We start from the raw sequence: 19,212 nt of genomic DNA, 5'->3' as shown, positions 1-19,212 counted from the left end.
CATCCTGTAGAGATTACTGACGAATGCGAATAGAGGAGGCTAAGTAACGAGTCATAGCGTAAGCCCAATAACTTGCTTACTTAATAACAATAATCTCAATATGAATAAGTTTTCAAATTACCATTCGGCCACATTTCTTGGCCAATCGCATGCACCGGTGACTTCATTAAACACTTGCCCACGTTTGCAACCGTTACGTCTGGGCACTTCACCATTGATGCATACATAGAAGAACTGACAGTCCTCTGGATCTGCGTAACGAGGGTGTTGCTGGCCGACTGTCACATCAACTTTGGGGCATTCAAACTGAAACACCTCTGTAACAAGTGAAAAATAAATCAAATTAAAAATTAAAAGAAAAAGTAAGACTGAATTTTCCTAAAAAATTAAAGTGAAGAAAATCTCTAATAATAATACATGATGGCCGGTGCGCCGGAAAAAAAATAAATAATACATGAACCACTTCATAATCTTTCCTTAAAGTCTAATTTGCCTACAGCTACATAATAAGACTGCTTGGTCTAGAAAAATTACACTTCTCATCAGCAAAAAGAAACATACACTTTACAATAATTAAATTAATTTTTAATTCCCAATATTAAACCTAAAAGTGCCTTTACAAAGCTAATAATTAAGTAATATTTAATAAGCAAGCTTATTTTTACATTAATTAGTCAAATAAAATAGAATAATTAATCCAATTTCAATATTTTTAACTAAATAGTTAGACAATTCTATTAGTGCAATTAGTAAAAATAACTATCTTACAGATAATGAACAAAAACAAGATGTCTCTAATTAAGAAACAATAAATCATATTGAATAAATGGTTTATACTCAAACATCGGCTGAGAAAGAAAATTTGTGTGATGAGTTCAACCATAATAAATGGAAATAATTCCATGTGGGGAAGAAAAATATAATGTGAAACCCATGTTAGTCCTTCTAGATCTGATGGATATTTTAAAAAACCATTTGAAGTTAAAGTACATGAAATTAAAAACGGGAAACATAAATTTATCCACCTTAAATCCACAAAAAAAAATTGAATCCATTAAAGCAAGGCAGGTCTATAGGGTGCAAAACTTGGATGAAATAAAAGGTGTTGATTTATCGTCCTTGCTGAGCTGCAAGTAGCAAGACAAAGGGCCTGGTCGGGTTATAAAGTTTAAACAAGATAGGTCTCAGCAAATTCACCAATCTATAAGATGCTGAATGATTGGGACCACTAGAGTATACTGGAGTGGACAATCGAATTTGTCAACTTCAGGCTGTCCAGACGTTTTCGAACTTTCAAGAATCCCAGAATATCTTGTATATCGAACAGTCGGGCTTTTCCATCATAGATTAATGGAACCGCCAGACTTTACCACAGTTAGTTAAAGGGAATGGCAAAACCGTAAGATGTTGAATTGCCGGATTTTTTTTTTTTGCATTTAAAAGAATCGAAACAATATGGCTTTCTGATCTTATTAGCTGTTTCAACAATAACAATAGTCCTACATATAAACATATTTACAATTTTGTTTGTAACACCATTAAACTGAGCAGTTTATGTCGTGAAAATAACTGTAAAATCACCAGATATATTGTGGGATGCTCACATTCAGAAAATTAAAGTAACATCATTTTCTTAAATATTTTAAAAAAAAGTTGATTATTTCTACGAGTTACAAGTTTTCCCACATATTTACATAATTTATCTAAAATCTATTTTGATAAAACAATCTTGGCCTTGAAGTTGATTGACGACACCAAAAATAACGCCCGAAAGAAGGATACAAACGTCCTATAAATCATATTTCAACTTTCATCAGCGAAATTGACAGAATTTATAAGCATTTTTTTAAAATTCGCGACGAAAATGATACAAAAACATATCAAAATCTATTTCGAAAAGGAAGAAAATTCTCTTCCTTTCGAATAAGCTCGAAAGATGGCTATAGAACGTGCGAAAGTTTCTGGAACATTGTAAGAAAAGTATTTTAGCATTACCCAAATTGTTTAAAAAACTGTTTACATATTTTAATTTTTTTTTTTTTAACAATTGTCTTCACGCTTTAAAAGCTGCGTCAGTGTCTCTAATGCACAAAAATATTTATATTTTGCCTCAAAATAGTATTGCTCTTTGAAGATTACAAAGCTTTAAATTTAAAACAGAAAAGTGTATTTACAGGAGCAAAAAACATTTGAGTTGTGAACAGTCGGTCAGTAAACTCTTTTAGAAAATCATTAAAAAAATTGCTTGCAAGCTTTTTGCGACTACCAGTGTTCAAGCAATTTAAAGCAAAAAAAAAACAAAAAACCAACTGTTTGACTGCAACTGCAAAATTAAATAAATAAGAACATAAAAAATTCAGCTCACTCCAATAACACATCTGTAGATCTGCAGGTTTCCAAGACCGTAGACAGTACGATTAACAGGTGTTGCAACAATCTGATTTGCACCTGCGTAAGCCGCTTCTTTACCCAATCTCTGGTTCTTCGCAGTCACCGCTTCTTCACTTGTTCTTCCTTGGGCCGCTTTCTTCTCTTCCTCCTTCTTCACAGCTTCTTCAGCAATCCTCTCATAATATCTCAAATCCATGCCTGCCGCTTTACCACCTCCGTCTTTGTTCGCTTGTCTTACATATTCTTTTACATAATCGTCCAATTCATCCATATTATCATCATCATTACGTCTTCGTTTAATTATCCGATCTTTTTTAAGTGATTCACTGGAAACATATTCATCTGATAATCCGAATTCGGCAAATTCTGCGTCAAAATTTTCAAATTCATCATCAGTTGGAAATTGTGATTCACTAGATGTAAAAGCTATAGAATCATCGTAGTAATCATTCCCTATTGATTCTGATGATGATCTTTTATTTCCGCTGTTTTCTTCCTCATCGCCATCTGATTCTTCATTGCTGCCTTCATAGCTGGCACTAGCTTCATTGTCTTCTTCTTCTTCTTCTTCTTCTGACAGCCACTCTGATTCCCTCTTCTGGCGTTTCTTTACTCGGTCAGGTACTTCTTCACCAACTTCGTAATATAAAATAAACATTTATTAAATTTATCCATTTTTAAGTAAAAACTCGTAAAAAGGTGGTCCGATTGAGAGAAAGTTGGGTTAATTAAGAGAGCTAATCTCAAATGCTCATACAACTCAATCACAAACCTACACTACAGAGATTATGATTAGAAACCTAATTCTAATTCCACCTAAAAGATCCATAACTGCCACTGTAGGAGTTTATATTCAAGAAGTTTACCTAAATAAATGCTTGAAGTTTAAAATAAATAAGTGAAGTTTAAATAAATGCTCCTTGTGAAAATGAAAAAAAAAAAGAAATGCTTCTAGAAATGCTAAAACTCTCATTAAATGCACATATCTATTGCCTTGAAGCCTATAAATATCTTGGATGATTGAAGATGAGCGTGTTTGTGCTTAAAAGTAAACCTTAAGACATTTCAGCTCGGTCATCAGAAACGACATCTGAGAAGCTACGTTTGAGAATGTGCCAGGAAAAAAAAAAGTGAGGCAACGAAATTTCGGCCAAAAAAACTTTCAAAAAGTCACAATCAATCACAGAAAATTTAGAGAAGCATCGAAAATCTTGTTACAGGAGGAACACTCTGAAATTCTAGCATCGGTAATGTTGAATACCGATGAAGTTACACCAAAAAATGATTCAAAGTAAGAGATTTCTTATCTCTTCTCAAATTAAAAGAAATATCTCATTAAATAAACATAATAAAAATAAAAATACCTTCACTGGAACAATGCTTCTTCTTAGCCTCATCTGGCCAAGTGCAGATACCCGTTCTCTCATTATAGACCAGTCCACTAGGGCAGGTGATCATGTTATATTTACCATCCACACAGTAATAGAATTTATCACAGATTGTAGCGTTCTCATGGGCGAAATATCCATTCTGTCGGGGACAATTTAATGACGGTTTTGGTTCCTCTGAAAAAGAAAATCAAATCATGGTGAGTGAAAACAACGAAATGTTTTTGTTGTTTACTTTTTTGGGAAATTTTCGTGGAAATGGCTCCAAAAATTTTCTTTTAAACTATCCGCACTAATAGCACTCATGTAGATAGATCCACATCTCTTAATTAAAACATTAAATTTTGTCAAGGAATATACGATAACGGGCACTACAGAGATTACGGTTGCGTTCACTTTTCGCTAGAGGGTCATTCAATTTTATATTCACGTCCTATCGCTAAGATAATTTTAAATAATTTTAATTTTCATTCTGCTTATAACTGAAAGATTTCTTCAGGATTTTTATAAAAAAATATTAGTAGTTTTACTTCATTTTTTACTCTCACTTAAATAATGCAACAACGTTTTCTTTAGTGAGTAATACATTACAACATAACCTGAATACTGAATACCTTTATTATGATGAGAATGTAAATATGGGTAAACACTGATATGGTAATATTTTAGGTTACTTAATTTTATTTACCGACAGCATTACAGTAGAGCATGAAGTTGGTTTGGTTGGTTGGTCTTTGATTAAAAAAAAGTAACACTTTCTTATAGAACGAAAATAACAGACTCATTCATGAAAAAGTCGGCTTAAAATGCATCACTTGTGTAAATAATATTTACTTACTATAAACATACATATTTACCTAAGGTAAGGGCTTTTTATCCTGTGGATACGAATTTGGGAATGTACTCCTCTTTGCGTCATTAACTTTCTTATTGCTAGGAACAGCTACTAATGTCATGAATGAATAAAAACCTATAGCCACATATTAGGATTCAAAATTTGGGTGTGTTTTGAGATTCTGTAAATTTTGAGTGCAGCGAAAGATTCAACAAAATATATCTGTATTACTAGTCTCTCCCACGTTGATGTTTCACTCAATTTTAAAACTTTAAATAGGGTTCATTCACGCTAATTCTCAAAAGTTCAGAACATTACTACAAGTGATTTAGCTTCTTTGGGCACGTTGTTAAAATGTACAATTACGGCAACCTATATTACCTCCCGTATTGTTTCTTAGCAACCAATTGACTACAACACCCATAGTTACTCTGTAGGTGTTGTTTTTTTGAGGTTGTAAAGTATATAGTAGGTTTAATTTGTGCAAAATCTTAAGAGTTCTGAAGATTACGACTATAATTCCGACACTTATTTCCTTTTGGTGGTACTATGCTCAGTAGTACAGTTTGAAGTAGTCACCGGATGAGTAAAATCTCCAAAAGTTCAGAAATTACAAGATACTGCGATCAAAGAGTACCATGTAAGTGTTAAATTTCAGTAACCTGTATCTCCTCAACTTGTATTTCTTCTTCGTTGATACCCAGTTGTTGAATTCATATTCATTAGCACGAAATTCCAAAAAGTTCTGATCATTTACGAACCGAATTGTTAAAGAGAACCTTGAAAATTATAATTAGAGAATGTCTGGTCCGTTTTGCACATCACATTCTTTTATTATCATTTGGAAAAACCAAGTTACAATTAAACTGCGTGTTACTTTGTTAAGTAAACCACAACGATTTATAATTCAACAATTCTCTAATGTAACTTTTAGATGAATTTCATTAACACTTTTTTACCTAAATAATTAAACAATCAAGATCTAAAAATAAAAGTACCACAACGGGAAGAACAAGTTTATTTTATTTTATTTTTATTATTTTGTTTTTAACGAGAAAAATGCTAGGAGAAGGTCAACTGGAGGCCCACACGTGGTATTTTGATGTTCAAAGAGAGAGTTCACCAAGTGTAGAACAGTCACCGCAACATTTATTCGAAAATGTGACTAAGTTAATTGAATAATTACATCTGTTTATTCATCTAACACGCCTTTTACTTTGTCGTGGATGTTTAGGCGTCATTTAGTGGCATGAAAACGAAATATCAAATGTTACCGTTGTCAGATTTTCCGTTTTTCAATTGCGTTTTAAAAGCTCTTGTCTACTTTGTTGAAAATTCTAAATCGAAAATCTGTATTAATGCAGAATTTTCTTCTTAGTGAAAGTAATTCTTAAGAGAAGAGAGTGAGAGCAAAAATATCTTAAGTACCACATCTGTTTTTTACTATTTTCGGCCGAAACCTTAGAATCAGAAGAGATAAAACCATTTTTATCTTCGTAGTCTGTGTATACTTTTCATTGTTAAGAGTAAATCTCAAGTAACTTTTTGGTAGAAATTCCAAGAATAACTGAAAATCATTATCCATATAGAGAACCTTGACCTTCAACATTCCGGTCAGGAACTTGACGGAATGTTCCATACGTAGGAGAACTTCTTTCTGGTGAAAGTATTAACAAAACACATCATGATACTTTTCATGATGTTGCTGAATGTAAGAAATAATTTGTTAGAATTTAATAGTATTACAAAACGAATGTATACTACAGACTGTTGGTGAAAGTAAGAAACGCAATCTTTAACGGAAAAAAGCAAAGTGAACACTTTTTACCATAATTCTCGAAAGATCAAATTTTACCTCAGATTTTACAACTTTTTAGTTGGACTCAGATATAAGTTGATTACCATAAAAGGATTTGGGGGGGGGCGTCTCAGAACCTCTCCTTAAGAAATCAATTTTCATGATCAAAATCCCAGCTTGCTCCTACAAACTGTGACAGGAGAAAGGAAATTGTCTCTTATATCCTGTCTAGAGAACAGAATCCCCTTGTCTAATCAACCAATTTCTTTATGATTAGTTGAACACAAGTTGAGAATCCGTCAAGACATAAAATTCCACAAACAATTTTCATCCAATCTACAATTGAAACTATCTTTACTTTTTGAAAAAAACTTTCCTCGGCGATAAAATAACAATAATGGATGCCAAATAATTACATAGTAAATAAAATAAAAAGTTTCACCGCTATTAATGTCATTCTGTAATGCCAGTTAAACACTTTAAAACATCTATGATGATGAGAAAGTGTCTGTAAGTAGTTATTTAAAAGGCCTTCGGGGAATCACCCGTCAAGTTACAACAATAATTAGTTGGAACCACAATGGCATTGAGTTTATTTTTATTTTCGAGTATAATTTAATTAATCAAAAATTATTAATAAATTCTTTAATAAAAAGTAAAATAAAAATCACACGACTTTCTCTTAGCACAATTCTCAAGGTTTTAACTAAAATATTTTGCTTCAAACAATGTATGTATCTCATTTTTACTAGTATTATTGTCGTAATTCTTTAGAGGCTTTAAAGCGAATGTTTATGGAAAAAATTACTCAAAAAAACAATAAAAATATTAATCTATGAAAGTAATATGAATAATGAAAGTTAATAACACTAAAATATATAGATTTTCTTTAAACACAGGAATTTTACTAAATATTTGCTTGTTAAAGCTCCTTATACCCTTAAAAACACTCTTTAAATATTTTTTTTATTTACCAAATTCATTATAATATCGATTTAATTATTATTATCGAAAAACAGCAATTTTTTTAATAGAAATTACCTAGTAAGTTTAAAATTACTTCGGTGATCGTTTAGGTAATATAGGAGTATTAAGAAGAAAATCAAATAGTAGAAGAGATCGCTCGCCTATAGCCACAACAAATACAGGAATGCATTACATCTAGGGAATAGTGAGTGTAGAAATATAACAGCTTGCAGTTCATCCTGAAGGAGAAGGTCGAAGGTCACAGAGAAATAGGCTGAAGAAAGTCAGATTGGTTTGATAAAATCATATGAGGATCGCTGCTAGAAGCGTGGAGGTCCTTTGATGATAAGCAGAAGGTATAACAGATAGACTCTCCAATTGCCGACCTCCTGAAAGACTGGGCAGTCTGAATGAATAAAAAGAATCTACAAGAATATATGCACACAACAAGAAAATTGGATGAAAGAAATGTTTTCAAAGCTGGAGAAAATAACATTTTCCAGTAATGCATCCTCTCCTGAATTCCAGCGGTTTTAAATGTCCCGAAGTAAATTTTTAAATCACTGAAGAAATTAGCAGAGATATTAATAAAGGAGTGAAATTGTACTAATTTATTAAAAGAATGAGAGAGAGAGAGAGGCCGCGGAATCACAAGTTGTACGAAAGGGATGTTGAGGACGGACGAGGTTCGTAACGTAAGAAGCATCAACTTCCAGACACAGTGGCTTTGACTGTTGTACGGGATGAATATTAAATCAGTAATTGTGATTTGTGCGATAAGTTCTAGTCCATAGATTTAAATGAGGTATCATTAATCACACTTTTCAGACCCAAGCAAACAATGGAACCGATTTTTGAACCAATGAAAATCCTACTAACAGGACTTGAAGGCATTATTAGAGCAAGTTTGCAGCTCCAAGGGAAGTTGCTAACAGTAGAAGAAAGTAAATAATAAAGCAATAAGTTAAACAAAAATAAAATACTCACGTAATTGTGGCCGACTGGTGCAATCAATATTGAAGGGTAGATCACATTTCTCATGCAGAATGCTGTAGTCATTGAAGACCATACCATCTGGACAGAGTTTCTCGTTGATTGCACCCTCAACACACTCGTAATACTTATCGCACTGGTAACCATCAGCAAAGTATCCATTTGGTTCTGGACACTCATCTGTCAGCAGATCAGACTCATCACTGCCGTTTGAAGAAGAAGCTTTAGAAGAAGAAGTTCTAGCCGGAGCCGACGGTTGATGTCTGTCTCGGTTTGTAGTACGTGCACATTTTAGCCCGTCCAGTGCTGTGAACAAAATTTCAGGTCTTGAAAATTAGGTAAGTCAATCTTAGGAAGAAAGATTTTATAATTCAAAGGTATTGGAACTATTTCGATGAATGCATTAAAATTAAATGAGCTGTTAAAATTTAAAGTTTAATGGAAGTGGATAACCAAGAGTAAGTTTAAAGAAATCCATTGCTGTTGTTTTCGTGAAAAACGTAACAGCTGATATAACCTCGTCTACCTTCCACTTGCATTCAGAAATGGGCGAACTGCAGCGTGTGTAAGTAATGAGTGATTATTAATTAGTTCCTAATTATTGGATTATTACGTAATGTTATAAAAACAGTTCAAGAAATAACTTAGGATGTAACAAAGTAACTGTTAATTTGATGAAAACAAAAAGATTTCAGTTAGTGAAAAGTGTGTCAGTTGAGTAACAAGAACATAATGTCCTGGTATTTATTATTCAATAACGTTACTTCCTCTAATATTTTATATTTAAAGAGAGAGACAAAAATTAATTTTTAGTAACGGTTATGGACGTATTTTATAGTTGAAAGACTTTGTATCCGTTAACATTTATCTAATAATAGAAAATCATTGTAACGTCTTCATGTGACCTTCGTTTTGTCGTTAATATCTTGCAATTACAAGATAATTGTGTACAGCTTTAGGATCATCATTTGTGTTTTTTTTTAAATCCAAATCCCTCTTTTGGAAAAGATGACCTTTTTAATCCCGCATGTGTTACATACGTTCTGAGGAAGCCCTATCATCCATTTTAGTTAGCTCTCCGACACAATATGCAAATAGGGAATTTAACTTTACTGATCTTGTTCCAGACATGTCCTGAAGCTTAATTTGAAAGTTTCTAGACAGCCAGGTCGTTAGCAGTGTAATGTAGCCCACGGGACGTTCCTATGGGTACAGTTTTATGTACTAATGTATTAAATTAATAACCTCCTTAAGTGCTGCATTTAAAATGAAACCTGCTTATCATACTTCTGTAAGAATACTAAGTTTTCTGACATTATGTCCGTCGACTATTGTGAGATATAAATTTTAACTTAGGCTAGCTAAAAGGAGATGACTTACTACGTCTATTTTACTGTTAAGAGAAAGAGCCATTTATAGATCAGTAGATCAAGATTATGTATCTGATTGAGTGGATATATTTCATTATTGAGAGAGTTTGTTGTGATAGGTTTAATGCAAGATGTTGATCCTAAAGCTCATTTACAATTTCTAAATGGAATGGGGAGATTAATTGCAAAGATCTGGGTAACTATGTACACCCTCGGGATTCTGCATCGCACATTTGAATACTTAATTTAGTTAGTAGTAATATATTTTGGATAGTGTACGTGTGGTAGAACTTTCTTATTTTCTACTTGTGTGTGTATTTATCTTCTTTTTTTTTATATCAATTTCTTTACCACCAATCCAAATTAAAGTAAGTCTATTGATTAAAATGTAGATTCAAAAATCAACTCAAAAAAAAGGTGCTCGTCAGTAATGAATCTAATACACTGTTTGCTCCCTTTTTTTTACTAAATATTCTTTACAATTACGGTAGTCATGATTACATAAGAGACGACCTCTACCGCATATTTTTGTGTTAACTGCGGTAAAATGTTTTATAGAATTTCACGGTTGGTGAGAACTATTTATTATAGTTTTACAATTCAATTTAAAATGTAGTTTCAATTTAATGTATTTGCTGTATATGTAAATTTAATTTACAATTTCAATTCTGTTGACACACTCTACACGTCCTTCTTGGTCGTAGAAAATTCGCGGTCAAATAAGTATTATCAAACTTTCTGACTTGGCAGTCTTTTGCCAAAAATGATGGTATTTTAATTATTCATTCTAACCATTATATATTTATTATGTTTTAATTTTTGAAGCACTTTTTTTAAAAGTATTTTGTTTTTTTAATTTATAAATATAAATAGTTTGAACCCAGGGGAAGATGAGACTTCGAAATAGGAAGATGAGTTCGAACTGATTCGGTTCACTGGGGCCAATTCGCTAAGGAAATGTTTTTTATTCAAATTATTAAAATAAATGAATAAAATTGATTCCATCATAATTAAAATGAAAAGATTTAATATTAAAATTTCTTCGATGAATCACAAAAAAAAAATTAAATATTTAACTTTAGTTTTAAGGCTCACCTTCTTAGGTGTCGAAATATATTTATCAAAATTAAATTAAGTTACATTTTATTAAAAAAAAGATAAAGAACAAACATTATTCAATAGTAATTATTCAATTTGGTTATGTATGCATAGGTCTCATGGCTTAAGGCGCTCAAGTCGGCGGGAAGAGCTGCATGAGAAGGTAGCTGGATATGGAAAGAGAGATCAGGGAAGAGAGAACTGGATTAGAATGAAGAAGAGAGGATCCATTTGTGTTTTATTTCGAGAAGGTAACAAGGTTCATGTCTGCTAATTCGATTCCGAAACGAAAAGTACTGGATTCCCATGCCGGGGATTCTGGTTCCGAATCCTTAGATTGGCTCTTTCTAAGAGCTTCTCACTGCCAATGGCCCGGTGATTGGCAGTGTTCTGCAACGAGAGAGCACTGTTCGAAGAACGGCAGGGCTTTAAAAAAAAAAAGCTCCGGGCGCCAATGACCTAACATGTTGATGCGCCTTAAAAATAATGATGATAATAATAATAAAATAAGGTTCAATATTTCCGATGTGTCTACAAAAATGAATGACAATCGTATGCTGTCTTGCACTTTCAGTTATATTAAAGACTTTACTTAGATCTTCCTCAGCTGTAGACTTTCAATTTGATCAACCAGAATTAATAAAGTAATAACCCTTTTCCGACGAGGCTTAATATCCAACTGATACCATCTGTCACCAGTAGAGGAAATGGGAATAAACATTTCCCTCACGCATTGAAAAAATAAATCAGAGTTTCTGTCCTTTTTTAAGTAATTATAATCTGAAAGTGTATTTTATTTTTATCAGTAAATTGGATTTCTTATTAGTAAAATACTGCAGTATTTTTGTATAGTACACATTAATCTCAAGGTTTTCAGGTATTAAAACTATAACTCAGTCTAGTTAGCCACGCGAAGTGGTGGGCCAGTTTGTTGTGTTCAAGTCGGTTCGAAACACAAGCAAAATTGTTCTAAGAGTGGTCTTACTATAAAATACGGCTACAATATTATCCGTTGAATTCTCTTACAGTCACAATGACTGAATGTAGAAATTATTTTTAAAGACTGAACTATGTGTGAAAATTGAGGTAGACTGGTGATTGATTCAAAGTAACATCAGATTACAGTATATACAGTTTGGTCTAATAGATCATCAAGTTGTCAAAGCATGAAATTATTGGCTGTAAATAGCTTTCAGATGAATGAAGCTCGCCCTGACGTAACGACGATGTGATAACAGCACTCTCTACCCCCTCTCCATTCAATAGAACTCTGCCTTTTGGAAAGAGGACTAGTTCTACGTTTCTGTTTCTGTTCTCTTAACGAATCTCTCAGGTTACCCTAGAGCAATGAAGTAACATGATTCAATCTTGTTAACCCCTATACATTTTCACTTTCTTAGTGAAGCCAGTGTATCTAAATGCACATTATTATTAACTTAAACCGTCACTATAATAGTTTTAAGTATTCTGCAAAAAACTATTAATCAAAATAATATAACGCGATTACTTTCTAATCGTAAACTGATGTAGTAAATTGGTCACTTCCTTTTCTGAAAATTGGTTTTAATCTGTAGTGAAACTCGTTGATAATCAATTTGAGTGACGACAGAAATAATACTTTGAATCAAGAAATTATTTTAGTAATCTTTGACGCGAATCGCTCTTACTTCTCAAGCATTCTCTCTTGAAACCTTCTCTCTGAACACTAAGTTTTCAAAAAAAAATTGCAATTCTTATTTACAGTTTACAATTTTTTAAAACCTTACTTTACATTGAAATTACTTTTTTTTGAAGAGATCCTACACTGTCCTTCCACCGAACTGTGCTTCATGCATTACCTATGAAGGCATTCCAATAAATGTTCTAGATCTTGTTCTAGTGTGTGTGTATGTATCTATAAATTAAGTTGGAAGAAAATGGGCGAGTCTATTTTTTGAGGAAATCTTAGAACATAAAAAATGATTCAATTTAGTGTTGCTTTCCCTGATCTTAGAACTAGGAATATCGGTAACATTTCAGTTCTCTTTTTAATAATATTTTAAGCCCGCAGTTTGGTATCATAAATGCATGTTGCTTTGAATCTTTCACTTGTAGTCTTTAGTTTAGTGGAACTGAATTTTTATTTATTTATTTTAGGGCTGGAATAGAGAAATCGTTGGAAGATGTGTCAGAAATGCACTAAAACCCGGTACTAGATTGATGCACCACTGCTGAAACCCTGTAAAAAAGTAGGTAAGCATGTGATCAAATCTTTTTCGAGTAAAAAGCGCAAAATATCCCTAAAGTGGAGTCGTAATTGTATAATTCTTGATTGATAAGCTTATACGTGGAACTATCGTGGAAGATTTAAAAACAATAAACATCACATTCTTGTGGAAGGATTGTAACCGTTAACTCCTTCTTCAAGACATATTTTTATGGAACCCAAAGCGTATATGTACCACCGGTGAATAGTGCTATTTCTGGCTTTTTACTGGTACTGTACTGTGCTGTACTGGTACTGTAGCAACAAGAGTAAATCATAAAACAAATAAAAACACGTCAAAAACAGAAAAAATAATTTATAACCTCGGTTCAGGTCAGGAAGTGTCTCCAGAGATTGTAGAGGAAATACTTTAGGCCATTAGTATTATTCAAGTCCTTGATCATTGGAGCCACACCTTATATTCATAAGTTCAATTCAATTCGAGCAAAGAATTAACTCGAGGCTAACATTTCAAGGTTTTTTTTTTTAGCTTTTAAATTTTTTTGTAATACGTTGGAGCTGCTTTCTTTGTCAAATTTTCTATGAATAATGCTAAGTAAATAAGTTTGAACTAACCTAGTGGTGTGTTTGTAAAATATCGCGAAGAAAAAAGTAGGGCAAAATTATGTTTTCCTTGTCAAGTAATCTAAAGTTATTATCCAACTTCTTCGTCAGTGATCTAACGTAAATTTTCCAAATAAAACTATTTCAAATAAATTTGATGGGCACTCATTTTATTCATTTGTAATCTAGGAGTACAAGGTTGAAAGAAAATGTTTGAAAAACATTTTGGAATTTCCACCAAGTATTACTGAGGGCGGCAAATCCATCCATTAAGATAGTTTTGGTGATCCATAAGACAGTAAGGGAATCCTGTTCAGTCAATTCTATTACCAAAGGTGGGCGTGATTGAAGAATTTATTGATTTCTTTTTTAAATATTAATATCGAGAGCACTTGATATTGCGCTTGAAATCACCTAGCCGCAACCATCAGTTCACTTATATGGTGTGGCAGTGGACATTCAAGCGCAGTAATACCAATAGTCTCTAGGTCTTTTTACTTTACTGGAAAATAGCCGGAGAAGCGTATGAAAAGTTTCGTCTTCTTCTTTGTCCCCCTTCGTATGCGCGCCGCCGGACGCTGATTACTGATTTTTCTGACTCAGAGGGCACCTCAGAATGGCAGGTGAAGATTCAGTTTTAAAATTTAGGGTACTATCGCAAAAGTTGTGATTTTGATTAAGTGAAAAAAATAAAATAAATTTTTTATTGATTTTCAGCAAATAACTGGCTTTTAGTCAGAATATATCTGATGAAAAACTACATTCTGTTAAAATCGAGTTTTCTTTTCAATAATTTGATGTATAATTAAATTATTTGCTGTATTGTGTATTTTTTTTTCACTGTTCTTTTCGAGTTGCAAATTTCGTTCGTCATAATCTAGTAGTTCTTTAGGAAAGATTAAACAAATAACCTTTGCTTCTATACAAATAATTTTATTATTGAAACTTAAATATTAACAAAGAGTTGTATAACTTACAGAACAATGCCAGGACGAGGAGTGAAAGTGTGGTGGAGGTTGTAGAGAAGTGCATGCTGTCGACTGACTCCCGCTGACCTTCATCCAGTCGCCTATATACCTTCCAGTTCTGCCTCCAGATCCCCCTCTCTTCACTTCAACTTATAACGCTTCTCCAGCAATATAATTGCACGTAAAGGGTAAAAAATATACATTATTTATTGGTTCATCTCCTCTAATCTTTCAACTCTTCTCAAATCATTCATACAGAGTCTGATCGTACAAATAGTTCTATTTAAAACATGGATCCATTTAAAGTTCACTTTCCACTGCTGCCGAAATCTGTTTTCCACTTTGGAAAAATAGCCAGGTTTTTGGGAATCAATTAGAAGCTTCTGCATCAAATTTATTTTTCTTTATTCACAAGTCATGAATCGCTTTTCTTTTTGATCGTTACTGAAATTAGTTTTTTTAAATTAGAATAAAGAGTGTACAAACAACTTGAATCCTATGCCAGGTTACGTTGCAAGTATGTGAAGAGAATATCAAGTAACTATCTACTTTAAATTAAAACATTGTTCTTTTCGTTTTAACACAAACTGCTAATATTATCGAAATAGTTTTAATTATTAAATCTCCTACCTCTGTTTAGAAATATGAATCATCTACTGTCTGCAATCCAAACGTTATTCTCTAGCTTAAATATTGGTCGTGAGTTTAGAGTAGATTACATTATATTTCATTCAAAATAATTGTATTTATTTTAATTTTCCCCTTAACTGATTTTGTTTTTCATGAATTCCCAGGCAAACGTATCTTTTTCATTGTAGGCAAATTTTAATATTTAGAATACCATCTTTTTAGGTGTAATTCCACTTTTTCAATAGTAAGGACCCAATGAACCATTTTTTTTAAATCTATATATATATATTTTTTTTTTTTAATTTTTAAATGATGCCTCCTGATGTGTTTTTATTTTTTAAGGTTCCTAACTTATAAAAATTATTCCTTAAATTTCATACAGTTAGCTTTCAAATTCAAATAATTTTTTATCATATCAATTGCTATGACTTTAGCCAATTATAATTGATCTTTTAGTTTGCTTTCGGTTTGTCTTAATAACTACCCAACTACTTTACAATCTCGAATAATGTAAAATAATGTCCTTCTTAATTGTTTCAGCGCATTGGTTCTATTTGTTTCTTTAATAATTCTTTTCTTCAAGCTATATCTCTTTCGTAATAAAATCCTTTCATTAAATATAATTAATAATTGCAGGGAAATCAAAATGTAAAGGAATAATTTGCAATGTGGCAAAACCTGAGCGCTCTAGCGGCAATCACGTGAACAACATAGCAATCAGTAGTACTCAAGTCTTCCACTAGATCGCATGGGTATGCACTTTTCATGTTCTTTGTAACCTATTCATTAAAACTAAATTTTCTATATCAATTGTTTTTTTTGAACTTTTAAATATTGTCAGGAGTGTTTTTTAATTAGATGTAAGTCTGGTGACTGGATAAAATTTTAAAATACTTTAAATATTCCTATTTCTTATATACTTTGCTTTAAATTGTTCTTCAGTACATCTCCCATAGATTTTTTTTTTTTTCTTAATCTGTTATTTCTTCCAAAATACTCTCAACAATGCTGTGAAGCTTTGAAAGTGTGTGTGTTTATACACCACCAGCACTAGCTATCCCAAAATTTGTTAAAGTAATTTATTTAAAGAAAAGATATAAAATTTTAAATTATCAAGGGATATAATTCGTTCCCAACGCTTGAAATTCATTGCCCACTCATTTGCTTAGATCATTTACTTTATAGTAAATATCCTGTCAGATTTTGTGTCAGGCTACTAGACATTAGAAATTTCCGTCTGTAACTTCTTAGTTAAAATCCGTATTGTGGTTTATTTCAAACATTTGGCCTTGTGTTAGCGTTAATCTTTATTTTGCCATGTACATAACTCATTCTATGCATACACTCTGTTCGTCTAGTGCTAGGAATAGTATATTGAAAGATATAAGTTTTGAAGAGTTCAATCGAATTCTGGTATAAATTGTTACACTGTAGTGATACCATCAATACTGATTATTGTTTTTTAGATGATGATTGGTTAGGAAAATACATGTCAAATGTGTACCCAGTTTTCAGCCACTAAGGCTACCATATATAAGATCATTATTACTATGTTAAAATCATAAATAATTAATAAATTTATAATAAATTGCAATAAATTTACTGAAAATAATTTTGTTTCCATTAATTGTTGATCATCTCAGTTTAAACCCCCTTAACACTTGTTCCAGTAGTGAATTAAAAATGTTGAGAGATATCCCAATTTGGGGAATTTTTTAAATTTTCTCTTCTGATGATGCGGATGTTGGGTAGTGCACTTGGATTATATTAACTGTTCTTCAGCGCTCTAAGTACATATTTAACATAGAGATCCTGTGAAGTATTCAGTGTTTCGCTTTATGTTTATCTTAATCCAGAAAGCCAACTCCATTTATTCCCTGTTTCGTATCACAATCGTTAAGAATTAGCCACTTTTCCTAACAATTATATTTTCGCCAACTCTTCTTACTTTTCATAACCCCTCTCAATGTCAATATCTATTTTCCAACATTTTCAACAATGCATTCTCTACATCCATTAATCTATTCTCTGCAAACAGTTTCCAGCGTTATAAGTACCTACTCCCTTGGTGACCAACCATTCCGAGTGGTTGTTATTGTTGTTCCATTTGAATCATTCGCCAATGGCTTGTTGCCGTCGTGAAAACCTAATTCCACTTAATTCCTACTTACCTTCATTCGCTGTGTTTCTAATCAAATTAGCAGGACTAAGTACTACTTTCAGAGTTAGTGCGTTCCATGTAGCAGCAAATGATGACATTTTCTTTTATCTTTTTTTGCTTTGTTTACTTCTTACTCCCCTTATCCATAATAGTAAAGAATGTAGCCACTTTTCAATTAAAGATTGATCCGTTTGTGAGGTTTTAAGTTGATATTCTTTTATTCGTATATCAATAAACAAGTATTTATACACAACTACAGTTGGGTTATAATGTTATCATTGAAAATCAAGCTTTGAAACTAAAGACTCAACTCAATAAATACAATACTCTTCATTTTCAGATTAAAAACAGCCTATACTGGAGGATTAAATTAAACCTAAATGAAAAACAAGTTGAGAAACAATAAATTTCTCCCATGGATGTACAGTGTTCTTTATGAATTCTTTATTTAACAAATGTACTTATTATAGGGTTGTAAAATGTATTAAGCATTTGTATTTTGAAATCTAGTTAATTGTAAAAAAATAATAATAATTAAAAAAAGTATGTTTTGTACCCTTAATATGTATATATGTTTGTAAGTATACTATGTATATAATTTATGTTATATATATATATATATATATATATATATATATATATATATATAATTGGTAGCAGAATAAAGAATAACAAATTAATTTAAGAATGTCTCCATTTATTTATCTATTTTCCCATAGGCTTAGCATTTTAATTATAAATGTGAAAAACAAAAATTAAATAAAGTCACAAATCAGTAAGTATATTGAAGAAATACTTAAAAAGTGAAAAATAAATTTCATGCGAAGAGTTGTAAAGAAAAATGGCACAAAACGTCAAAAATAAGAAAATTTAAAATAAGTAAAATCCTACAAGGTTAAAAAATTAAAAATAGTTTTAAAAAGCGCCACCAGATAACAGCACTTACTGGACAAGGTACGTTTATAGTTCTATAAAGTGCCACCAGAGTGCAACACTAACTGGACCTCTATATATGGAAGTGTAATGAAAAATTTCCTTCAGTATCATCTAGGCGCTTGAGGGGAGAGGATGTGTCGTCGGTCTCTCCAAAAATTGTAGTACCAAATAGCGTTACCAGAGAGCAACACTAACTGGACCTCTATATATAGAAGTGTAATGAAAAATTTCCTTCAGTATCATCTAGGCGCTTGAGGGGAGAGGATATGTCGTCGGTCTCTCCAAAAATTGTAGTACCAAATAGCGTTACCAGAGAGCAACACTAACTATCTCTATTATAAAAGTGTAACGAAAAATTTTCTTCAGTATCATCTAGACGTTCTAAGGGGGAGGATATATTGTCGGTCTCTCCATAAAAATGTCAAAAACGAGTCGGGCAGCATCATTCTATCTGTCCCTATCAATTAACTGTAATATCAAAATTTCGTTTCATGTCATCAAGATCAACTGGTAGAAGATATAGGAAGGAGAGGAGTTATAATAAATGTCGCCAAAAAATATTTCAATAAAAAATCCCATGAAAAACATGTAAGAGAGTTTAGCTGTAGTGGCTTTAAAAAAAATTATTTTAGTATCATAGAAGGAGAGCAGCCAATAAAATGAAGAAGAAAAATTAAATTCATTTAATAAATAATTACAGTAAACAGAGAAACCTGGTTTGGTCGTTTAACGGAATTATAAACGCCCCACCCTCCCGCCCTGCGAATTTATTTTCCCTATATAGACAGCATGACAAGATGTCCACTATAGAAGGAACTGACAATTATTGCTATTATTTAAGTAAATATAATTTATTAAAGCTTAATTAT

General features: G+C 32.1%; 1 protein-coding gene across 1 annotated transcript; it reads right to left on the bottom strand.

Moving 5' to 3' along the window:
* Window positions 1-249: 249 nt before the first annotated feature.
* Window positions 250-14,731, bottom strand: LOC141453193 (uncharacterized). Its single transcript, XM_074126083.1, has 4 exons — window positions 14,626-14,731; window positions 8,366-8,677; window positions 3,756-3,956; window positions 250-3,027 (listed from the first exon to the last, which is right to left on the bottom strand). Exons 1-4 carry the CDS (start codon window positions 14,678-14,680, stop codon window positions 2,357-2,359), a joined length of 1,239 nt encoding a protein of 412 aa, XP_073982184.1. The 5' UTR covers window positions 14,681-14,731; the 3' UTR covers window positions 250-2,356.
* Window positions 14,732-19,212: the final 4,481 nt, after the last annotated feature.

This window comes from Rhodnius prolixus, unplaced genomic scaffold (assembly GCF_049639745.1).
Source record: "Rhodnius prolixus isolate KJV_2025 unplaced genomic scaffold, Rpr scaffold_1, whole genome shotgun sequence".
Classification (NCBI taxonomy): Eukaryota; Metazoa; Arthropoda; class Insecta; order Hemiptera; family Reduviidae; genus Rhodnius; species Rhodnius prolixus.
The sequence above is the reverse complement of the archived record's forward strand: the minus strand, read 5'-3'. Positions and strand labels throughout refer to the sequence as shown.